Here is a 26,069-nt window from a genome sequence, read left to right as displayed (position 1 = left end):
TTAATCATAATTTAATTCATTAAATTTACATAAGTATTAATTGTCAAACAATCACTACAAAACACAATCTTCACCAAAATTCTCGTAACAAATATACTTGACTTTTTTTAGGCTTTTACACTCATAAAGTTCCATAATGAGGTTTATGTCAAAACAGAAGATAAGAACATTACAACAATTATCTTAATAAAAATCCAAACCTAAAAAGAGAAAGTTCCAAAGCAGCACACCATTTAAATTTAACAAAGCAGTGAAGCATGATGCATGAGCATCTTTTCTGTATTTTCTTATTATTTTAGATATGAATTTATTGAGTTTTATTGAGATTTTAGTCTTCGAAACCTATTTGGATGCTACTTTGAGGCGCATTGTGATTTTATTTATTTCAGAAAAAATTTAGACGAGTTTGACAGAGTTCATCCTAAAGAAAAAAGAGAAAATTTGAATCTGTTGAGCTGGCGCTAAACGCTGCTACTTCGCGTGTAGCGCTAGGCACTTCGTGCTGCATGCAAGCCTTCTATTGGGTTGGCACTAAATGCCACGACCTGGCATTTAGTACCAGGTGCTTCGTAAAATGTGCCAGAGCCACACGCTAGTGGTGCTAAACGCCGAGCCGGACGTTTAGTGCCAGGAAGTCAGACATGTCCACAATTCTCCTCTGCCTCAGTGGCGCTAAACGCCATTAGTGCGAGTGGCGCGTATATGGATGCTAAGGAAGGGCTTCGTTAATTTAGTTTTAGTTAATAATTATTTTATTTTATTTTATTTTCATTATTATTAAAATAAAACACAACCTTTTAGGTTTTAGATATTACTACTTTATTTTATTTTCAAATCAAATTAGGTTAGATATAAAAGGAGAAAAAATTCAGTCCTTCGGGCTCTCTTCTCCTCTCTCTTCTTCATTCCACACTTTACACACTTTTGGAACCCTAGTTTTCTCTGAGCCATGAGTAACTAAACCTCATCTGTTAAGGTTAGGAGCTCTGTTTATTTTAATGGAATAACACTATTGTCATTCTACTTTGATTAATATGTTGATTTAAATTCAAGGATTATTTTCGTTCTTCGTCCTAGAAATTGGAGTATATTGAAAGATAACTCTTTTTCTATTTGAATTCTTGTTGAATCTTAAAAACATTAACTCACTTGAATAACAACTTGAAAGTAAATCCTCATAATTCTCTAATTGCTTGGACTTAACGTGATACGTGACATATAATCACCTTGTCTTTGAGTATTTAGGGTTTGTGTGGCTAATAAATTAGAATTGAACTTACACCTTTAATCTAAATTAAGTGACCAATGAATTAGCGGTTGATCAGGTTAGAGGAGATACCAAGGAATTAGGGTTTAATCAATTAAAGCTTTTCATGAATTGAATCTTGCATGATTAAAGTAGTTGGTAGAAATTGTTAATCCGGAAAGATAAATACCTCTGAAACCATAACTGTTTTCCCATATAATCTTGACAACCCATTTCTTGTTTCCTCTCTTAATTTCTTTGAGTATTGTTTAATGTATTTGAACCCAAAATACTCCTTTGTCCTTGTCTGACTAATTAAATCATTCAATTATTGTTGCTTGGTCCATCAATCCTCGTAGGATTGACTTTCACTCACCTAAGGTATTACTTGGTACGACTCGGTGCACTTACCGATTAGTTTATGGTTTTGTAAACACAACACCAAATTTTTGGCGCCATTGCCGAGGATTAACTGTGATTGATAACTACCTGTTGTTTGATTGCTTAAATTAGACGTATTTGCTTTACTTTTATTTAATTTAATTTCTTTTATTTTTCAAAAATTTAGTAAAATTGTTTAAAATTTTTTCTTTAATTTTTGAAATTAAGTTTGGTGTTCCCTTGATTGATTTATTTTATTTTCCTAATTTCTCTTTTCATTATTTTCAAAAATTTTGGTTTACTTTTCTTACTAATTTTCAAAAATTCTAGCTTAATTATTCAGTTTATTTTATTTTACTTCTTTTACTCAGGTTACTTCACGGAGAATTCTCTTCACTCTGACGTAGAGATTCTCAATTTTTCTTATTTTCTATTTGTTTATGAGCAGGAACTGGAACAAAGAACCTCTTCTAGAATTTGATCCTAAGATTAAGGGACCTTTAAGAAGGCATTTATAGTAGCTAGAGCTTATAAAACTGTTGAGAATCTCAAGGATAATTTCAAGAAGGAATCTAAAGAAGTTACTATGGATCTAAACAACAACAATATTGTTAATTCTAATGTTCTCAATGTTCTTAATATGCCTGAGCAACCTAAAAGGATACTTGCCTCATACACTGCTCCTAACCCTACTTTCTAATAATTTTGAGTTGAAGCATCAACTTATCACTTTAGTGCAACAAAATTGTCAGTTTTATGGACTCCTACAGGAAGACCCAAACTTATTCATCTCTAATTTCCTGCAAATCTGTGATACAGTGAAGACCAATGGAGTTCATCTTGATGTCAATAGGTTGTTGCTCTTTTCATTTGCTGTACCAAACAGAGCCAAGCAGTGGCTTGACACATAACCCAAGGAGAGCTTGGATACATGGGACAAGTTGGTCAATAGATTTTTAACCAAATTTTTTCCACCTCAGAAGCTGACTAAGTTGAGGATTGATGTTCAAACTTTCAGGCAGAGAGATGGTGAATTTCTCTATGAAGCTTGGGAGATGTACAAGCTAATGCTCAGAAAATGTTCTCCTAACATGTTTTCATACTGGATCCAGTTATAGATTTTCTATGATGGAGTTACTGAGACTGCCAAAATGTCTTTGGATAATTCTGCAGGTAGATCTCTTCACATGAAAAAGACTCCTGAGAAAGCTCTTGATTTGATTGAGATGGTTGCTAACAACTAATATTTGTATTATTCTGAAAGGACCTCTGTGAGAAAAAGAGTAATGGAATTGGATGCTTTTGACACAATTGTTGCTCAGAACAAAGCCATATCTCAACAGATTAGTGCTATTACTCAACACTTGAGTGGATTGCAACTCTCAGCCATCAATACATAACATACTTCCTTTGACACAAGTGGCATGGTCAATTTTTTTCCTGAACAGGTTAATTACATGGGCAACTCCTCTAGAACCCCCAATAATGATCTATTCTCAAAGACTTATAATCTGGGGTGGAGAAATCACCTAAATTTTGTTTGGGGGAATAAACCACAGAGGCAACAGAATTTTAACAATAATTTGCAGGACAATTTTAATTAGAACAACTTCAACAACCGCCAGCTTTAACCCTCTCAACCACAACAAGCACCTTCTCATTCTCAGAAATCATCTGACTTGGAATCTATAGTTGCAGAACTCTCCAAGAGCACTCATAATTTTATCCAGAAAACCAGAGCTTCACTCAAAAACTTGGAGATTTGAGTGGGCCAGTTAAATAAGCAAGCACCTGAGAGGCCTCCTAATACCTTCCCTAGTGATACAATGTCTAATCCACGGGAAGAGTGCAAAGCAATGCATTTGAGAAGTAGTAAGGTAACAGGTTCAAAAGCAAAAGTAAGTGAGAAGCCGATAGAAAAGAAGCTCCAGAGGAGGCTAAGAGCTAAGAAGAACACGCCTCTCCAAGGCATTCAGATGACCCCTTTCCAATTGATATTGAGCAATATCTGGCAAATTCTAAAGCACCTGAGTACAAGTCTAAGATGCCATATCCTCAGAGACTTTAGAAGGCATCTAAAGACAAGTAGTTTTCCAAATTTTTAAAGGTTTTCAAGAAGCTTCATTTCAACATTCCTTTTGGAGAGGACTTTGAAAAAATCCCTCTTTATGCTAAGTTTATGAAGGAGTTGTTGACTAACAAGAGAAATTGGAAGGAGACTAAAACCGTGGTGCTAACAAAGGAATGCAGTGCTATTATTCAGAAGGATCTCTCTGAGAAGATGCAAGATCCAGGAAGGTTTTTGATTTGTTGCACCATTAGTGATATCACTATTCAGAGGGTATTATGTGATCTTAGAGCTATCATCAACTTCATGCCACTTTTCTTGTTGAGAAGGCTCCAAATTGATGAGGTAAAACCTACTCGTATTTCTCTTCAACTTGTTGACTGTTCAATTAAGTTTTCTTTGGGATTTGTTGAGAATTTACTTATAAAAGTAGAACTATTTATTTTTCCTGCTGATTTTATAATATTGGATATGAAAGAGGACAAAAATGCATTTATTATTTTGAGGAAAAAGGGTGAATTGGCTTTAAGGGTCAATGAAAAAGAGGTTGTCCTTAATATGCTTGAGGCTCTGCAACATCCTAGTAATTTTGAGGGATATATGAGAGTTGATCTTATTGAGCCACTGATTCAAGAAGTATTTGAAGTTGAAGAGCTAGATGGTATTCTGAAATCCCCTTCTGAGAATAATTTGCTTGAAATTGATGAATCATCACCTCAGGGGGAGAAGCCACACACGCCTACTACAGAGGAAGGGCCTCTAAAGCTTGAGTTAAAGTCCTTACCTCCCTCTTTGAAGAATATATTTCTAGGCGAGCATGATTCTTATCTAGTGATTATTAGTAGTTCTTTGAGGCATGAGGAAGAGGAAGCATTGTTGCAAGTGCTTAAGAGTCATGAAACAGCTCTTGGGTGGACCATTAGTGACTTGAAGGGGATCTGTCCGGCTAAGTATATGCACAAGATCCTACTTGAGAAAGTTGCTAAATCGGTAGTGCAACCACAAAGGCGGCTCAATCCAACCATGAAAGAAGTGGTCTAAAAAGAGGCTATAAAGCTTTGGAAAGCCTGGATAATTTATCCAATTTCTGACAATCCATGGGTGAGTCCTGTGCAAGTGGTTCCCAAGAAAAGAGGGGTGACATTGGTCAAGAATGAGAAGAATGAGCTTAGTCTTACAAGAACTGTCACGGGGTGGCACATATGTATTGATTACAGGAGGCTCAACAGTGCAACAAGGAAGGATCACTTTTCCTTTCCTTTCATTGATCAGATGCTTGGAGGTTAGCCGAACATGCTTTTTACTATTTTCTAGATGGTTATTCTGGCTATAATTAGATTGTAGTGGACCCTCAAGATCAAGAAAGACGACATTCACATTCTCCTTTGGTGTATTTGCTTATCGGAGGATGCCGTTTGAACTGTGTAATGCCCCAACAACTTTTTAGATGTGCATGTTTTCCATATTTTTTGACATGGTTAAAATGTTTGTTGAGGTATTTATGGGTGAATTTTCTATATTTAGTAATTCTTTTGATTCTTACCTGAGACACCTTTCCTTAGTCTTGAAGCGGTGCCAAAAAACAAACCTTGTTTTGAATTGGAAAAAAGTTTATGGTAACTGAAGGTATTGTTCTTGAGCACCGGATTTCAAGTAAAGGAATTGAGGTTGATAAAGCTAAGGTGGAGGTGATTGAAAAACTACCACCACCCACTAGTGTAAAGGCAATCGGAGTTTCTTGGGACATGCAGGATTTTATAAGAGATTTATAAAGGATTTTTCTATAATTGCTAAGCCTTTGAGTAACCTCTTGGTTGCAGACATTTCTTTTTGTTTTGATGATGATTGTTTGCATGCTTTTGAGACTCTAAAATCTAGGCTTGTCTCTGCTCCCATCATATCTCCTGCTAACTGAGATTTACTGTTTGAATTGATGTGTGATACTACTGATCATGCCATAGGAGCTGTCTTGGGACAGAGACAAGACAAGCTTATGCACGTCATTTACTATGCTAGATGTGTACTAAATGACACGCAAAAGATTTACATAACTACAGAAAAAGAATTATTAGCTATAGTTTATGCTTTTGATAAATTTAGCTCCTATTTAATTAGTTCTAAGGTAATTGCTTTTACTGATCATGCTACTCTTAAGTACATTCTAATTAAATAGGATACTACATTAAGGTTGATTAGGTGGGTGCTCCTTCTTTAGGAATTTGATATTGAGATTAGAGATAAGAAAGGGTTAGAAAACTAAGTGGCTGGCCATCTTTTCAAGATTGAGCCTGAAGAAGGAAAGCAAGAGTCCGCTCCTATGACTGAGACCTTCCCAGATGAGCAACTTTTATGATTCAGAGGGCTCTGTGGTTTGCAGATATTGCAAACTACAAGGCCATGAGGTTCATTCCCAAGGATATACTAAACAACATGTTAAAAGGCTTTTAAATGATGCAAAGTACTTCTTATGGGAAGAACCTTATCCTTTTATGAGATGCTTAGATGGTATAATCTGGCGTTGTGTCTCAGATGAGGAAACACAGCAGATTCTTTGGCATTGTAATGGTTCCAAGTACGAAGGCCACTTTGGTGGTGAGAGGACAGCAACTAAGGTCCTCTAGAGCGATTTTTATTGACCAACTCTCTTTAGAGATGCTCCGGATTTTGTGATGAACTGTGACAAGTGCTAGAGAGTGGAGAATCTTCCCCACAACCATGAGATACCACAGCAAAGAATACTAGAGATTGAGTTGTTTGATGTGTATGGTATTGACTTCATGTGACCCTTTCCACCCTCATAGTCAAACACGTGTATTTTGGTGGTAGTGGATTATGTGTCCAGGTGGGTGGAAACAGTGCCTTTACCCACTAATGATGCCAAAATGGTGATGAGCTTTCTTTAGAGGTATATTTTCAGCCGGTTTAGTGTTTCAAAGACAATAATTAGTGATGGAGGAAGCCATTTTTTGCAACAAACAGTTAGACTCACTTCTTCAGAGATATGAAGTCCATCATAAAGTGGCAACCCATTATCACCCTTAGACAAGTGGGCAGATTGAGGTCTCCAATAAAAAACTTAAGAGAATTTTGGAAAAGACCATCGGTACTTCACGGAAGAACTGGGCCAGAAAGCTTGATGATGCTCTCTAGGCGTATCAGACGGCATTCAAGACTCCTATTGGTATGTCCCCCTATTAGTTGGTCTATGAGAAGGTCTGTCACTTGCCAGTTGAGTTGGAGTACAGAGCATATTGGGCAACAAAGTTCTTGAATTTTGATGTCAAGAACGTAGGAGAAAAAAGGCTCCTTCAACTGAATGAGCATGGTGAGTTCAGAAACTCTACTTATGAGAATGCTAAACTCTATAAAAAGAAGACCAAGGTGTGGTATTGTAAGAAGATATCCACTGGAGCATTTGAGCTAGGCCAGAAAGTCTTATTGTTCAATTCAAGGCTCAAGCTTTTTCCTGGGAAGTTGAAATCCCGGTGGTCATGAGCTTTTGTGGTAACCAAAGTGTCGCCATATCATATGTAACCTCAGGAAGAAAACTTAGATAGAAAGTTCACTATCAATGACTAGAAGCTGAAACACTATCTCGGGGGCAAGATTGATCGTCAGAGGTCTGCTCATTTGTTGACTTAGCAGAGTTGATCGTCAAGCTAGTGATGTTAAATAAGCGTATATTGAGAGGCAACCCAGCTATCTGTATCCTTAGTTTTATAGTTATTTTAATTTTGGTGTTGATTATTTTTTTTTCTTCTACTTTCTAGAGTTTTCCCTATTTTTACATGTGTTTTAGTCATGCAAAGTGTTGAAAACAAGAACAGGAGAAATCATAAGGAAAAACAGACTACCATGGATGAAATTGACCTCGGGTGCCCTGTTGGCCGTTTAGCGCCGAGAAACACAAATATCGAGACAAGCTCACTGGAGGTGTGGTGCTAAACGCCCTGACCTGGCGTTTAGTGCCACAAGACATGTAGTTCGAGGCAACCTTACTGTGAAGGTGGCGCTAAAAGCCAGACTAAGCGTTAGCACCGAGGAGCAAGAATCCCAAGAATCAGCCACTGTCTCAATGGCGCTAAACGCCAAGCTGGGCGTTTAGCGCCAAGGTAGCTATAACATGTGAAGTTCTCTCTGCCTTCTTGGTGTTAAATGCGGACCTGGGTATTTAGTGCCAAGCCTTTATCCTAAAAAAAAGCGCTATCGACGCTAAACGCCGAAGCAGGCGTTTAGCGCTAGTAGCGACTGGGCGTCTAATTCGAGGGGGCTTGAAATTGGAAAAATAGAATATTCGTGGGCTCCACACCCATCAACCCACTCCCCAATCAGTTTACCCCCATTCCTCACGATTCTCCCCCTTTTTTTCCATTACACACACCTCCATTCCATATTTACTTCCTTCAATTCCCATTTTCACCTACCCCAACCCCAACCCCCCAATTTAATCCCATTTGCTTTTTTCCCTCCTCATCCCCTTCCCCTAACTGAACCCGTCCCCCTCCATCTATATATAATCCTTTTCTCCTTCCTTTTTCACACAACACAAATTCACTTAACCCTCTCTTATCTTTCTTTTACCCTTCCAATTCCAAACCCATTTTTCTTTTCACTTCCCTACCCCTCCATTTTCTTTTACTATTCCTACTATTTTCATCTATTCTCCATTATTATTTTTCTTAATTTTTTTTCATCCATTACCACCATTTACTTTTCTCTTCCTTATATTTTTTTTTTTGCTCGAGGACGAACAAATCTCTTAACTTTGGTATGGCCGCGCCGCGTTTCTTTTTCATTAATTATTATTTATGGCCCCAAGACCGGGGAGTCTTCCTCTAGGAAGAAAAAAGAGAAATTAAAGCCCCAGTAACCAGTCCATATGATGCAAACCGGTATAGTTCCAAGGTACATGAGTACCACTTTCATGAAATCATTGGGCGAAAGAAGGTTATTCCGGAGGTCCGATTTGATCTAAAATCGGAGGAATATTTGGAAATTTTAGCTAAAATTCGAAGGAAGGGTTGGGACACACTGTGTAACCCAGTGACCAAGGTGGGCCAACTGATGGTCTAAGAGTTTTACACCAATGCTTAAGTCATATACAAGCATGTGAAAGAGACACTCTGCCTACCTCATACTGGGGATGATGATGAGTCCTATACTGAGAGGGTCAACAGCGACCAGAGGCCAGAGCATATACTTGCAGACATATGCCTTCCAAGTACCCATTGGAGACTCAACTATGAGAGGCAGCCCTACCAGTTGGGGAGGCACGATTTGAAGCCGGTTGCTAAAGGGTGGTTGGAGTTTATTTAGCGCTTCATTATTCCGATGAGCAACCGCTCTGAGATGACCATAGACCGAGCAGTGATTATTTAATATATCATGCTTGGGAACGAAGTGGAGGTAGAGCGGGTGATTCCACAGGAGATCTATAGCATTGCTTCCAATGCCTCCTCCCATGCCAAGCTGGCATTCCCACACCTTATCTATCGCCTCTGTGATGCAGCCAAAGTACGTATTGAGTATGATACACTCATCTCTATAGAGAGGCCTATCTCTAAGAAGACTAGTTTGCTCGAGAGTATGCTAGAGCCTTGAAGGAGGAGCCAGTGATGCCTCAAGGACAGTATTTCCCTCCACAAGAGTACTGACAGCAGCTGATTGCATCCATTGATTAGTTGAGGGTGAGTCATGAGGGTTACACTGCCCTTCTTCAGTAGCTATTGGAGGAGTAGCAAAGTCAATGTCAGGAGCTCTCACAGATGAGGCGCAATTTTGGATTTCAGAAAGTATTCCCAGGAGCTCCATCAGAGGGAGGAGGCAGCAACCAGGACGACTAAGGTAGTTGAGTTCTTTTATATTATTTTTCCATTTCTGCTTTTACTATTTCCTATTTTCTGTTATTTGTTTCTAATCCTTTGCATGAGTATTAGTATTAGTCTTTTTATTTCTAGTTAATTGTTTTAGTATTTTGATTTTAGTTGAAAAAGTTGTCTCATGTATCACCCATTGAGCTTGAAATAAAAAAAGGAAAAATAAGTAATATAATGCATGAGAACTTGAGTTTATATATTCTGATTTGTCTTATTTATCTTGATGTGGTGGTATTTATCTATGGTTTTGAGTACATGAAAGGAATAGTGCATATTTGATCTTGGAGTTAAGGTTGTTAATTCTTGAGGTACAGGAATTTAGAGAAGTATTGCGAATTCTCTAAATTAAACAAGAAATTGATCCTTGAAGCAAAAGAAATAGCAAGAAAAGAAAAAAAGAAAGAAAATAAAAAGCAAGGCCTAAGGCTCTGAGCATGAATGGCTAGGAAGATTAAGTATGATCAAAAGTTCAAAAGAGTTGTTTTCCTAGCCATATGCTTGTGGTGTGAATGTGTTGAGTAAAACTTAAGACAGAACACTTAGAGTCAAAGCCAAGTGCAAACAAAGAGTATGCTAAAGGCTCTGAGCACCACTGATTAGGAAGTTGCAAAAGAAAAAAATTGAAACTCAAAGAGTTTTTTTGTTAAGTGCTTGTGGTGTTTTTGTGTCTAGTAAATGTTGAGACAAAATATTTAGAGTCATAGGTAGGCTCAAGGTACAAAACACCAAAGAAAAGAAAAAAGAAAATTATGTGTTCAAGGATTAATCAGAGGTTAAAAAGAAGAGAATTCAGAATATGATCTGAAATCTAGTCTGAGAGACATTAACATCTCTGAACTGCAAAGGATAGTGAGATACCAAAACTATTATTAACCCCATTCGGGGAATAGACAGGAGCTTAATTGAAACTCAATTCTTGGACAACCTCATTTTTCAAGTTCATAGTGTTTTAAGTTGCTTGTGGACAAGCATTCAAGTTTGGTGTTGTAATGCGTGCACATCTTTTCTATATTTTCTTATTATTTTAGATATGAATTTATTGAGTTTTATTGAGATTTTAGTATTTGAAGCCTATTTGGATGCTACATTGAGGCACATTGTGGTTTTATTTATTTCAAAAAAAATTCAGGCGAGTTTGACGGGGCACGTGCGAAAAAAAGAAGAAAATTTGAATCTGTTGAGCTGGCGCCAAATGCCGCTACATGGCGTTTAGTGCCAGGAACCTCGTGCTATGTGCAAGCCTTCTATTGGGTTGGCACTTGGTGCACGAAATTGCAATCACACTTTTGCAATCCGCACAACTAACCAGCAAGTGCACTAGGTCGTCCAAGTAATACCTTACGTGAGTAAGGGTCGAATCCCACGGAGATTGTTGACTTGAAGCAAGCTATGGTTATCTTATTAGTCTTAGTCAGGATACCAATAGGATTCTTTAGCCTCGATTGTAAAAGGTAAAAAAAAGGGGCATAAAATAAATAATTGTTATGCAATAATGGAGAATATGTTGGAGTTTTGGAGATGCTTTGTCCTCTGAATTCCTGCAACATAATGCTTTCTCACTTTCATAAATGCAAAGTTCCTTCCATGGCAAGCTGTATGTAGGGCATCACCATTGTCAATGGCTACTTCCCATCCTCTCAGTGAAAATGGTCCAAATGCTCTGTCACAGCACGACTAATCATCTGTTGGTTCTCGATCATGTCGGAATAGGATCCATTGATCCTTTTGTGTCTGTCACTACGCCCAACAATCGCGATTTTGAAGCTCGTCACAGCCATTCAATCCTTGAATCCTACTCGGAATACCACAAACAAGGTTTAGACTTTCCGAATTCTCATGAATGCCGCCATCAATTCTAGCTTATACCACGAAGATTCTGATTAAGAAATCTAAGAGATACTCATTCAATCTGATGTAGAACGGAGGTGGTTGTTAGGCACACGTTCATGGATTGAGGAAGGTGATGAGTGTCACGGATCATCACCTTCTTCCTAGTGAAGCGCGAATGAACATCTTAGATAGGAACAAGCGTGTTTGAATGAAAAACAGAAATAATTCATTAATTCATCGAGATGCTGCAGAGCTCCTCACCCCAACAATGGAGTTTAAAGACTCATGCCATCAAAGAGTATAAAATTCAGATCTAAAAGTGTCTTGAGATGCAAAATAAATCTCTAAAAGTTGTTTAAATACTAAACTAGTAACATAGGTTTACAAAAAATGAGTAAACTAAGATGGATAGTGCAGAAATCCATTTATGGGGCCCACTTGGTGTGTGATGGGGCTGAGACTTAAGCTTCTCACGTGCCTGGGCTGTTTCTGGAGTTGAACGCCAGGTTGTAACCTGTTTCTGGCATTGAACTCCAACTTGCAACCTATTTCTGGCGCTGAACGCCATACTGCAACATGGAACTAGCGTTGAACGCCAGTTTACGTCATCTATCTTTGCGCAAAGTATGGACTATTATATATTGGTGGAAAGCCCTGGATGTCTACTTTCCAACCCAATTGAGAGCGTGCCAATTGGACTCCTGTAGCCCCAAAAAATCCATTCCGAGTACAGGGAGGTCAGAATCCAATAGCATCAGCAGTCCTTTTTTAGCCTAAATTAGATTTTTGCTCAGCTCCCTCAATTTCAGCCAGAAAATACCTGAAATTACAGAAAACTACACACACTCATAGTAAAGTCCAGAAATATGACTTTTGTCTAAAAACTAATAAAATTATACTAAAAACTAACTAAAACATAGTAAAATCTACATCAAATTACCCCCAAAAAGCGTATAAAATATCCGCTCATCACAACACCAAACTTAAACTGTTGCTTGTCCCCAAGCAACTAGATAAATAAAATAGGATAAAAAGAAATTAAGAAGCAATAATATCTCAGAGTTTTAAGTGAAGCTCAGATTCTAATTAGATGAGCGGGGCTAGTAGCTTTTTGCTCTGAACAGTTTTGGCATCTTCCTTTATCCTTTGAAATTCAGAATTATTGGCATCCACAGGAACTCAGAATTCAGATAGTATTATTGATTCTCCTAGTTTAGTATGTTGATTCTTGAACACAGCTACTTTATGAATCTTGGCCGTGGCCCTAAGCACTTTGTTTTCCAGTATTACCACTGGATACATAAATGCCACAGACACATAACTGGGTGAACCTTTTTAGATTGTGACTTAGCTTTGCTAGAGTCCCCAGTTAGAGGTGTCCAGAGTTCTTAAGCACACTCTTTTGCCTTGGATCATGACTTTAACTACTCAGTCTTAAGTTTTTCACTTGGACCTGCATGCCACAAGCACATGGTTAGGGACAGCTTGATTTAGCCGCTTAGGCCTGGATTTATTCCCTTGGGCCCTCCTATCCATTAATGCTCAAAGCCTTGGATCCTTTTCACCCTTGCCTTTTGGTTTTAAGGGGTATTGTCTTTTTCTTTTTCTTTATCCAATAATTCCTTGTTTTTTTTCACTACTTTTTCTTGCTTCAAGAATCAATTTCATGATTTTTCATATCATCAATAATATTTCTCTTGTTCATCATTCTTTCAAGAGCCAACAATTTTAACATTCATGAAACTCAATATAAAAAATATGCACTGTTCAGGCATTCATTCAGAAAACAAAAATTATTGCCACCACATCTGAATAATTAGAATTTTCCTTATTAAGAACTCGAAAAATAATGCCTCTTTATTCTAAAAATCTACTATTTTATTCATGTTTAATGATGATGAGAAAAATAAATTATAACTTAATTGGAAATAAAATTAAAATAGATATACTAATTACTACTACTCATTATAACTTCTAAGGTAAATTCCTATAAGAACAACTATCACAAAATTAAAGCTAAGATTAGGACTCAACAACCTTTATTTTGAGAACTGGATGTTCCTCTAGTCTGTGGGGTGCTTGGTCCTTCAAGATATAGTTTCTGACGCTTTAGTTCCTTCAAGTCATGCCTTTGCTCTTCTTGTTCCCCAAGTAGTTTGCAAAGCATGCTATTTTGATTATTCTGTTCTTCCTTTATTTGGTCCATAGCTTCTTGCAACTTGGTAACCGATGCTTCAAGATGCTCCCAGTATTCAAATTGAGAAAATTCCAGGAGAAATTCCTGTGCTCTCCTCTTGATGGGTTCATCCTGCCCTTGTTGTTTTTCCATTGATGTTTTGGTGATTGGTCGCTCAACTGAGATATACTCAGTTATTCCCATCTTTACTCCAGCATCTTTACATAGCATAGATATTAAGCTAGGATAAGCCAATTTGGCATCTTTGAAGTTCTTGTTTGCAATTATGTAAAGTTCACATGAAATCAACTGATGAACTTCCACTTCTCTTCCTAACATAATGCAGTGGATCATCACTGCTCTTTTAATAGTGACCTCAGAGCGGTTGCTAGTGGGCAATATAAAACGCCCAATGAATTCCAGCCAGCCTCTGGCGACTGGTTTGAGATCTTCTCTTTTGAGTTGATTTGGGACGCCCTTGGTGCTGGTGGTCCACCTGGCTCCAGGGAGGCATATGTCCTCTAGAATCTTGTCCAGGCCTTTATTTATTCTCATCATTCTCCTATTAAAGGAGTCTGGGTCATCTTTCAGCTGGGGTAGCTTAAAGATCTCCCTGATTTTATCAGGGTGGATGTGAACAATCTTTCCTCTGACCAAGGTCCGATAGTCATAGAGAGCAGTTCCAGATATTCTCTGCCTGTCTGTTTGCCACAGATTAGCGTAGAATTCCTGAACCAAGTTTCTTCCCACCTTTGTCTCAGGATTAGCTAGGATTTCCCAGTTCCTGTTTCAAATTTGCTCTTGGATCTCCAGATATTCATCTTCTTTCAGATCGAATTTGACTTCCGGGATCACTGACCTTAGACCCATTATTTTGTAGTAATGGTCTGAATGTTCTTTGGTTAAGAACTTCCCTTGATTCCAAAGTGATTTTGGAATACTCTCTTTCTTGCCTCTTGGAGTGGGTTGTTTTCCTTTAGGAGCCATGATCTTAGTGGGTATGGTTTAGTGATCTCGAATAAACACACCAAACTTAGAGGTTTGCTTGTCCTCAAGCAAAAGAAAAGAAAGGAGAGGGATAGAAGGAGAGCTTGTTTTCAAATTGTTGAGGAGAGGGGAGAGGCCAAGAGTGGATTTAAAGGGAGGGGGTGGGTATTTCAAAAATTTTGAAGAAAGATAAGATAGAAGATATGATTTATAAAAGATAAATATGATAAGAAAAAGATATAATTTAAAATTAAAAAGTTGTGAATGATATTTGAAAAAGATAAATCTGAATTTTTATTTTGAAAAAGATTTTAAAAGATAATTGAGTTTTAAAAAAAATTATTTGAAAAGGAATTGGATGGGATTTGAAAAGGATTTGTGTTTATGAATAAAGATACATTTGATATTTTTGAAAAAAGGGATTTTAGAAATTAGGATTAAAATTTTTGGAATTGAAGGATGAGAATTTGTAACATGTTTATGCAAGAAATCATGAATTGGAATATAAAAATTTTGAAAAATGTGAATTAAAAATGAAATTACCTCCTCCCCACAATCCTGGCGTTAAACGCCCAAACGCTGCATGTTTTGGGCGTTTAACGCCCGTTTGCAGCTTCTCCTGGGCGTTCAACGCCCAGCTGTTGCTTCTAGCTGGCGTTGAATGCCAGGAACTCCTTTGTCACTGGGCATTTTTTTGAACGCCCAGAAGGTGCTTCTTTCTGGCGTTCAACGCCCAGATGATGCTTCTTTCTGGCGTTTAACGCCCATATGGCTATCCTTATTGGCGTTGAACGCCCAGTGAGTGCTTCTTTTGGGCGTTCAATGCCCAAAACAGCTCTTACTGGCTTTTTTTTCCGCACCAGTGAGCTTCTTTTTGATGTTTTATTCTCTAAATCCTTCTGTAACTCTGTGAGCTCAAGCAATTGCTATTTTACCTTGAAGATAATTGACATATACCTGTAAAAATCAATTAATTGATAAATAAGCTTTGTAAATGGCTGGGATGCCTCCCAGCAAGCGCTTCTTTATTGTCTTTAGCTGGACTATTACTGAGCTTTAGTCAAGTCTCAGTTTTGAGAATTCTTGCTCAAAATTGCTTTTAAGATAATGTTTGACTCTCTGTCCATTAACAATGAACTTTTTGTTAGAATCATTATCCTGAAGCTCTACGTATCTATATGGTGACACACTTGTAATCACATATGGTCCTCTCCACCGGGATTTTAATTTCCCAGGGAATAATCTGAGCTTAGAATTAAATAGCAGAACTTTCTGCCCTGGCTCAAAGACTCTGGATGACAGTTTCTTATCATGCCATCTTTTTGCTTTCTCTTTGTAAATTTTTGCATTTTCGAAAGCATTGAGTCTGAATTTCTCTAGCTCATTTAACTGGAGCAATCGTTTTTCTCTAGCTAACTTGGCATCAAGGTTTAGGAATCTGGTTGCCCAATAGGCCCTATGTTCCAGTTCCACTGGCAAGTGACAGGCTTTTCTATACACCAGCTGGTATGGAGAAGTTCTTATACGTGTCTTGAATGCTGTTCTGTATGCCCACAGAGCATCATCCAAGCTTCTTGCCTAATCCCTTCTACGATTAATCACAGTTCGTTCCAAGATTTTTTTAAGTTCTCTATTAGATACTTCAGCTTGCCCATTTGTCTGTGGATGATATGGAGTAGCTACCCTGTGGCTAACTCCATATCGAACCAAAGCAAAGTAAAGCTATTTATTGCAGAAATGAGTGCCCCCATCACTGATTAGTACTCTAGGGATACCAAATCTACTGAAGATTTATTTCTAGAGAAATTTCAGCACTGTCTTAGTATCATTAGTGGGTGTTGCAATAGCTTCCACCCATTTGGATACATAATCCACTGCCACCAGAATATAAGTGTTTGAGTATGATGGTGGGAAAAGTCCCATGAAGTTAATACCCCATACATCAAACAACTCAATCTCCAAGATCCCTTGTTGAGGTATGGCATAACTGTGAGGCAGGTTGCCAGATCTTTGGCAACTGTCACAATTAAGTACAAACACTCGGGAGTCTTTGTAGAGAGTAGGCCAGTAGAAGCCACATTGGAAGACTCTTGTGGCTGTTCGCTCACTTCCAAAATATCCTCCATACTGTGATCCATGGCAGTGCCAGAGGATCTTCTGTGCTTCTTCTTTAGGCACACATCTACGGATTACTCCGTCTACACATCTCTTGAAGAGATATGGTTCATCCCAAAGATAGTACTTTGCATCCATGATCAATTTCTTTGTTTGCTGTCTACTGTACTCTTTGGGTATGAATCTCACTGCCTTATAGTTTGCAATGTCTGCAAACTATGGCACTTCCTGGATGGCAAAGAATTGCTCACCCAGAAAGTTTTCAGAGATCTCAATAAGAGGGAGGGACGCCCCTTCTACTGGTTCTATTCGGGATAGGTGATCTGCTACTTGGTTCTCTATTTCTTTTCTGTCTCTTATTTCTATATCAAACTCTTGCAGATGCAACACCCATATGATGAGTCTGGGTTTTGAATCCTGCTTTGTGCGTAGATATTTAAGAGCAGCATGGTCAGTGTACACAATCACTTTTGATCCTACTAAATAAGATCTAAACTTGTCAATGGCGTAAACCACTGCAAGTAACTCTTTTTCTGTGGTTGTGTAGTTCTTCTGTGCGTCATTTAAAATACAACTGGCATAGTAAATGACGTGCAGAAGCTTGTCATGCCTTTGTCCCAACACTACACCAATGGCATGGTCACTGGCATTACACATCAGTTCAAATGGTAATGTCCAGTCTGGTGCAGAGATGACTGGTGCTGTGACCAACTTAGCTTTCAGAGTCTCAAATGCCTGCAGACACTCCTTATCAAAAATAAATGGTGTGTCACCAGCTAGCAGATTACTCAGAGGTTTGGCAATTTTTGAAAAATCTTTTATAAACTTCCTATAGAATCTGCATGCCCCAGAAAGCTTCTGATTGCCTTAACATTGGCAGGTGGTGGTAATTTTTCAATTACCTCTACCTTAGCTTGATCCACCTCTATTTCCTTGTTCAAAATTTTGTGCCCAAGGACAATTTCTTCAGTCACCATAAAGTGACATTTCTCCCAGTTTAAAACCAGGTTAGTCTCTTGGCACCTCTTCAGAACAAGTGCTAGATGGTCAAGACAGGAGCTGAATGAGTCTCCAAATACTAAAAAGTCATCCATGAAGACTTTCCAGAAATTTTTCTACCATATCAGAGAAAATAGAGAGCATACACCTTTGAAAGGTTACAGGTGCATTGCACAGGCCAAATGGCATCCTTTTGTATGCAAATACTCCGGATGGACATGTGAATGCTGTTTTCTCTTGATCCTGGAGATCTACTGCAATTTGATTATAACCTGAATATCCATCTAGGAAGTAGTAGTATTCATGACCTGCTAGTCTTTCTAGCATCTGGTCTATGAATGGCAAAGAAAAATGATCCTTTCTGGTAGCTGTATTGAGCCTTCTGTAATCAATACACATACGCCACCCTGTAACTGTTCTTGTAGGAACCAGTTCATTTTTTTCATTATGAACCACTGTCATGCCACCCTTCTTAGGGATGACTTGGACAGGGCTTACCCAGGGGTTGTCAGAAATGGGATAAATAATGCCCTTAAGATCACTGATGGACCACCCAAGAGCTGTCTTATGTGTCCTTAGCACTTGAATTAATGCTTCCTCTTCCTGTGGTTCTAAGGTAGAGCTTATGATTACAGGAAAGGTATCACCTTCTCCCAAAAATGCATATTTCAGGAATGGTGGTAATGGTTTGAGCTCGGGTTTGGGAGGTTTCTCCTCTTCATGAGGAATTTTCAGAGGTTGTATTATTCTCTTTGGTTCCTCCAGATCAGGCTAAACATTTTTAAGGATATCCTCCAGCTCTGATTCGAGACTCTCAGTCATATTGATCTCTTTTACTAGAGAGTCAATAATATCAATGCTCATGCAGTCATTTTGGGTGTTTGGATGCTGCATAGCTTTGACAACATTCAACTTAAACTCGTCCTCATTGACTCTTAAGGTCACTTCCCCTTTTTGGACGTCAATGAGGGTTCGCCCAGTTGCTAGGAAAGGTCTTCCTAGAATGAGAGTTGCACTCTTGTGCTCCTCCATTTCCAGCACCACAAAGTCAGTGGGAAAGGCAAATGGCCCAACCTTGACAATCATGTCTTCAATTACGCCTGATGGGTATTTAATGGAGCCATCAGCAAGTTTGAGACATATCCGGATTGGTTTAACTTCATCAGTCAACCCAAGCTTTTTGATAGTAGCTGCAGGTATTAGGTTAATACTTGCCCCAAGATCACATAGAGCTTGCTTGATACAAGTACCTTCTAATGTGCATGGTATCATAAAGATTCCCGGATCTTTAAGCTTCTCAGGTAAGCTTTTCAGAATGACTCCACTGCATTCTTCAGTGAGGTAAACTTTCTCAGTTTCCCTCCAATCCTTCTTATGACTTAAGATCTCTTTCATGAACTTAGCATAAGAGGGTATTTGCTCAAGTGCCTCTGCAAACGAAATCTTTATTTCAAGAGTCCTGAGATAGTCTGTAAAGCGGGCAAATTGCTTATCCTGTTCTGCTTGGCAGAGTTTCTGAGGATAAGGCATTTTGGCTTTGTATTCCTCAACCTTAGTTGCTGCAGGTTTATTGCCTACAAATGTGGGTTGAGAAGCCTTTTTAGACGGGTTGTTATCAGCACTTGTATGTGTCTGATCTCCCACTGGCATTTGAATGCCAGGAATGGAAGCTGGAATGGCATTAGACGCCAACTCCTTATCTGTTTCTGGCATCTAAATGCCAGAACTTTGCTTGCTTTGGGCGTTCAACACCAATTCCTTGCTTGTTTCTGGCGTTGAACGCCAGGACTGAGCATGGTTTGGGCATTCAACGCCAGCTTTCCACCCATTCTCTGGCATTTGAGCGTCAAAATTATTCCTCTCTGGGCTCTTACTGTCCTCAGAGGAATTTTGGTTAGTTTGCTCATTTCTTGGCTTCCTGCTATCTTGAAGTGAGGTACTTAATGTTTTCCCACTTCTTAATTGAATTGCTTGGCACTCTTCTGTTATTTGTTTTGATAATTGCTGTTCTGTTTGCTTCAACTGTACTTCTATATTCATATTAGCCATTCTTGTTTCTTGTAGTATCTCCTTGAATTCGGCTAGCTGTTTTGTTAGAAAATCCAGTTGCTGATTGAATTCAGTAACTTGTTCTGTAAGACTGAGTTTAGTAGTTACTATTTTAGCCTCTTCGTTGATGGAAGGTTCACTGCTTAGGTACAGATGCTGATTTCTGGCAACTGTATCAATGAGCTCTTGAGCTTCTTCAATTGTCTTTCTCATGTGTATAGATCCACCAGCTAAGTGGTCTAGAGAAATTTGAACTTTCTATGTAAGCCCATAATAAAAGATGTCTACCTGCACCCACTCTGAGAACATTTCAGAGGGGCATTTTCTTAGCATCTCTCTGTATCTCTCCCATGCATCATAAAGGGATTCATTATCTCCTTGTTGGAAGCCTTGGATTCTCAGCCTTAGCTGTGTCATCCGTTTTGGAGGAAAATAGTGATTCAGGAATTTTTCTAACAGCTGTTTCCATGTCTTTATGCTGTCCTTAGGTTGGTTATTTAATCACCTCTTAGCTTGGTCTTTTACAGCAAATGAAAACAGTAACAATCTGTAGACATCCTGATCTACTTCCTTATCATGTACTGTGTCAGCAATTTGTAAAAACTGTGCCAGAAACTCTGTAGGTTCTTCCTGTGGAAGACCGGAATATTGACAACTTTGCTGCACCATGATAATGAGCTGAGAGTTCAACTCAAAATTACTAACTCCAATGGAGGGTATACAGATACTACTCCCATATAAAGTAGTAGTGTTCATTTTCACTTAAGTCCATAATAGAGAAAGGGAGATGATGTGAATTTATTTTATTTATTTTATTATATATAAAAAATCGAAATAATAATAATAAAATAAAATAAAATAAAGACAACAATAAAAATAAAAATAAAAATAAAAATAAAAAAAAGAATTTAAAAATATTTTATGAAGATTTTCGAAAAAGTGAGGAGAGAGAAAGTGGTTAGGATATTTTTGAAAAAGATATAATTAATTTTTTTTAAAATCTTAAAAGGATAAGATTTGAAAAATTTTGAAATTGAAATATGAATTTTTATATAAAAAAATTCAAAAATATGGCTTAAAATTAGTTAGAAAAGATTTTTTTTAATTTTGAATTTTATGATGAAAGAGAAAACCACACAAAAGACACAAAACTTAAATTTTTTTAGATCTAATGCTCCTTGTTTTCGAAAATTTTGGAGGAAAAACACTAAGGAACACCAAACTTAAAAATTTTAAGATCAAAACACAAGAAAGACTCAAGAACACCTTGAAGAATCACAAGAACAAGAACAAAAGAAAGAACACCAAACTTAAAATTTTTAGAAGACCAAAATAAATTTTTGAAAATTAAAGAAAATTAACAAGAAAACACCAAACTTAAAGTTTGGCACAAGATTCAATCAAAGAAAAATTATTTTTGAAAAAGATTTTAAAACGAAGATACCCAATTACCAAGAACATAAACCAACGCTCTAGCCAATTGAGCTATAAATGTAACGTGTTTTAAAAATGTATTTTTAATACCTAAAAATAATTTTTTTGAAAACTAATGTTTTGAAAAAGCACAAGAAAAATAAGAAAAGACACAAAACAAGAAAAACCAAAGATCAAATAAGAAAAATAAATAAGAACAACTTGAAGATCAAGGAAGAATAAAGAACACAAATTCGAAAATTTAAAGGAAAATATAAAATATGCAATTGACACTAAACTTAAAATATAAAACTAAACTCACATAAAAATTAAAAATTAATAAGGAAAAATAATATTTTTGAAAAATTTTTGAAAAGAAAATAAAGGACTCAGATTTAATGACTCTATAGCAACAAAAATAAATTATTCCTAATCTAAGCAACAAAATAAACCTTTAGTTGTTCAAAATCGAATAATCCTCGGCAACGGCGCCAAAAACTTGGTGCACGAAATTGCAATCACACTTTTGCAATCCGCACAACTAAACAGCAAGTGCACTAGGTCGTCCAAGTAATACCTTACGTGAGTAAGGGTCGAATCCCACAGAGATTGTTGGCTTGAAACAAGTTATGGTTATCTTATTAGTCTTAGTCAGGATACCAATAGGATTCTTTAGCCTCGATTGTAAAAGGTAAAAAAAAGGGGCATAAAATAAATAATTGTTACGCAATAATGGAGAATATGTTGGAGTTTTGGAGATGCTTTGTCCTCTGAATTCTTGCAACATAATGCTTTCTCACTTTCATAAATGCAAAGTTCCTTCCATGGCAAGCTGTATGTAGGGCATCACCGTTGTCAATGGCTACTTTCCATCCTCGTAAAAATGGTCCAAATGCTCTGTCACAGCACGACTAATCATCTGTTGGTTCTCGATCATGTCAGAATAGGATCCATTGATCCTTTTGCGTCAGTCACTATGCCCAACAATCGCGAGTTTGAAGCTCGTCACAGCCATTCAATCCTTAAATCCTACTCGGAATACCATAGATAAGGTATAGACTTTCCAGATTCTCATGAATGCCGCCATCAATTCTAGCTTATACCACGAAGATTCTGATTAAGAAATCTAAGAGATACTTATTCAATCTGATGTAGAACGGAGATGGTTGTCAAGCACACGTTCATGGATTGAGGAAGGTGATGAGTGTCACGGATCATCACCTTCTTCATAGTGAAGCGCGAATGAACATCTTAGATAGGAACAAGCGTGTTTGAATGGAAAACAGAAATAATTGCATTAATTCATCGAGACGCTGCAGAGCTCCTCACCCCCAACAATGGAGTTTAGAGACTCATGCCGTCAAAGAGTATAAAATTCAGATCTAAAAGTGTCATGAGATGCAAAATAAATCTCTAAAAGTTGTTTAAATACTAAACTAGTAACCTAGGTTTATAGAAAATGAGTAAACTAAGATGGATAGTGCAGAAATCCACTTCTGGGGCCCACTTGGTGTGTGCTGGGGCTGAGACTTAAGCTTCTCACATGCCTGGGCTGTTTCTGGAGTTGAACGCCAGGTTGTAACCTGTTTCTGGCGTTGAACTCCAACTTGCAACCTGTTTCTGGAGCTGAACGCCAGACTGCAACATGGAACTGGCGTTTACGTCATCTATCTTGGCGCAAAGTATGGACTATTATATATTGGTGGAAAGCCCTGGATGTCTACTTTCCAACCCAATTGAGAGCGCGCCAATTGGACTTCTGTAACTCCAAAAAATCCATTCCGAGTGCAGGGAGGTCAGAATCCAACAACATCAGCAGTCCTTTTTCAGCCTAAATTAGATTTTTGCTCAGCTCCCTCAATTTCAGCCAGAAAATACCTGAAATTACAGAAAAACATACACACTCATAGTAAAGTCCAGAAATATGACTTTTGTCTAAAAACTAATAAAATTATACTAAAAACTAACTAAAACATACTAAAATCTACATGAAATTACCCCCAAAAAGCGTATAAAATATCCGCTCATCAGCACTAAATGCCAGCGCCAGGTGCTTCGTAAAATGTGTCAGAGCTACACGCTAGTGGCGCTAAACACCAAGCCTGGAGTTTAGCGTCAAGAGTCAGACATGTCCACAATTTTTCTCTGATTCAACGGCACTAAACGCCGAGCCTGGCATTCAGCCTAGTAGCGCGTATATAGATTCCAGGGAAGGGCTTCGTTAATTTAGTTTTATTTAATAATTATTTTATTTTATTTTGTTTCATTTTCTTTTCATTATTATTAAAACAAAACACAATCTTTTAGGTTTTAGATATTACTAACACAATCTTTTAGGTTTTAGATATTACTAATTTATTTTATTTTCAAATCAAATTAGGTTAGATATAAAAGGAGGAAAGATTCAGCCCTTCGGGCTCTCTTCTTCTCTCTCTTTCTCATTTCGCACTTTACACACTCTTGGAACCCTAGTTTTCTCTGAGCCATGAGCAACTAAACCTCCTCTGTTAAGGTTAAGAGCTCTGTTTATTTTGATGGAATAACACTATTGTCATTCTACTTTGATTAATCTATTGATCTAAATTCAAGGATTACTTTCGTTCTTCATCCTAGGAATTAGAGTATATTGGAAGATAACTCTTTTTTTATTTGAATTCTTGTTGAATCTTAGAAAAGTTAACTCACTTGAATAACAGCTTGAAAGTAAATCCTCATAATTATCTAATTGCTTGGATTTAACGTGATACGTGACACATAATCACATCATCTTTGAATATTTAAGGTTTGTGTGGACAATATGCTAGAATTGGACTTACACCTTTAATCTAAATTAAGTGACCAAGGAATTGTTTGATTAGGTTAGAGGAGATTAAATTACTAAAGAATTAGGGTTTAATCAATTAAAGCTTGCCATGAATTGAATCTTGCATGATTAAAGTAGTTGGTAGGAATTGTTAATCCAAAAAGATAAATACCTCTGAAACCTTAACTGTTTTCCCATATAATCTTCACAACCCGTTTACTGTTTGCTCTATTAATTTCTCTGAGTACTGTTTGATGCATTTGAACCCAAAACACTCATTTGTGCTTGTCTGACTAAGTAAATCATTCAATTATTGTTGCTTGGTCCATCAATCCTCGTGAGATTGACCCTCACTCACCTGATGTATTACATGGTATGACCCGGTGCACTTGCCGATTAGTTTGTAGTTTTGTAAACACAGCACCAAAGCACCTGAACAAGTTTATGTTATTATAGAAGCAATAGTGATGCAGAGAGTTTGGAAATAGAAATGTATAGTAAGAACGGAAAACATAAAACTGAAATAACCAAAATTGACAATGAGTAAAAAACGCTAACTGATTACAATGAGTATTAGGCTTATATAAAAGGAGACTGTTGATAATAAAGTTAAAGGCTCTCTATCCAATGAATAACAACTTGATAGTTAAGCCACACTATCTTGAACTTTCTTAAACTCTACTTGCTCCTGCTTTTCATCACTAGCTTTAACAGCATCATCAACAAAATTATTGCAAAATCACTAAAATTAACCATCAACAGTTATTCCAATTTCATAAAGATTATAGAAACAAAAAACTTAACAACAGGAGCTGCAACAATGTTATTTTGTCCGAGTTCAGAATAAAAAAGAAGTCAGCACCATAGCACCATCAATAACTTAGAATCAGAAAAATTAGAAAACCAACAACTTATAAATCAGAATCAATAAAATTAACAAAATTTAACAATGTAGTTAAACACCATAGCACCATCAATAACTCAAAATCAGAAAAATCAGTAACCAGCAAACAGGGGAGAGGCGAGGCTCAGTGATGTTTTTTAGTAACACAAAACTTTATCTCTAAATATGATTTATAGCAACAAAAAAATTTAGCTCAGTCATAATTTCAGCAACAAATTCAACTTTCATAAAAAATTAAAGGCATAGTGATGATTTACAGCAATAAAATTGCAAAAAAAAAAAGCATTTGGCCAAAGGAAGCTCACCTCCAGGGACCAATTGACGGTGAAGGAAGCTGACCAATTGATGACCGAAGATGATAACGACCACCAGCCGAGGGACTAAATGCTGGTTCTGTTTGATTCTTCTGCCGGCGAAGACGAGCGGGGAGGAAGCTGCCGGCGAGGAGGACGCTAAGTTTGATGGTAAGCATTGAAGTAAGAAGTGGACAACAAGGCAGAGCAGAGACGTGAACGAATAGAGCAGAGATAGCGAGGCAGATGCGAACGACAAGGGACAAAACAGCATGCCAGGCGAAGGCGCAGTGCAGGGGATGTTAGGGGTAAGCGGCTGCCAGAGTTCCCCTTCCTCCCCCCTCCCCCTTTTCTTCGTTCCCTCGCTTCTCTATTTCTCTATCATCTATGCCCTCTTTTCTTTTTCTTTTTCTCACTTCTCAATGTGTATGGTTGAGTTAGGAGTTAGAACTTTCACGAAAATTTATAGTAAAAAATTTAAAAACTAGGATTAAGATTAGAGTTAAAAAATAGATAAAATTAGTATAAAAGTTAAATATTCAAAATGTTTAATTATTCAAAAATTATAGAAGAATTTTTATTAATTTAAATTCAAATTATCAAAATTTGATTTAATTGTCTTAGCAAAATAATTTTTGAAATATAAAATTTTGATCAAATAAAATAAGAATAATTTTAAAATTTTAGTAAAAATTAAGACACTTAAATTTAAATTTAATTCTATTTTTCAATTACATAAATTTTAAATTTTAAATTATACACAATACTTTATTATTAAAAGAATTAGTTATGAACCGTTATTAATTAAATTCAATTTGACATAAATAAAATTTTAATTTTTTATTGCGATGGATTTTAGAAAATAATAATACTTAGATTTATAATGCATGTAATAAGGCAAGCTATAGTATTTTCTAATTTTTAACTTT

General features: G+C 37.1%; 1 protein-coding gene across 1 annotated transcript; it reads left to right on the top strand.

The window, feature by feature from the left end:
* The first annotated feature begins 3,806 nt into the window (after positions 1-3,806).
* Positions 3,807-4,736, top strand: LOC140174394 (uncharacterized). Its single transcript, XM_072198844.1, has one exon. The coding sequence runs from the start codon at positions 3,807-3,809 to the stop codon at positions 4,734-4,736; it is 930 nt and encodes a 309-aa protein (XP_072054945.1).
* Positions 4,737-26,069: the final 21,333 nt, after the last annotated feature.

Source organism: Arachis hypogaea, chromosome 7 (assembly GCF_003086295.3).
Source record: "Arachis hypogaea cultivar Tifrunner chromosome 7, arahy.Tifrunner.gnm2.J5K5, whole genome shotgun sequence".
NCBI lineage: Eukaryota > Viridiplantae > Streptophyta > Magnoliopsida > Fabales > Fabaceae > Arachis > Arachis hypogaea.
This window is presented reverse-complemented; position numbering and strand designations above follow the sequence as displayed.

What these genes read in the sequence shown, in the direction of transcription:
- LOC140174394 (XM_072198844.1), top strand. Translation starts at nt 3,807, where the DNA reads ATGAAGGAGTTGTTGACTAACAAGAGAAATTGGAAGGAGACTAAAACC.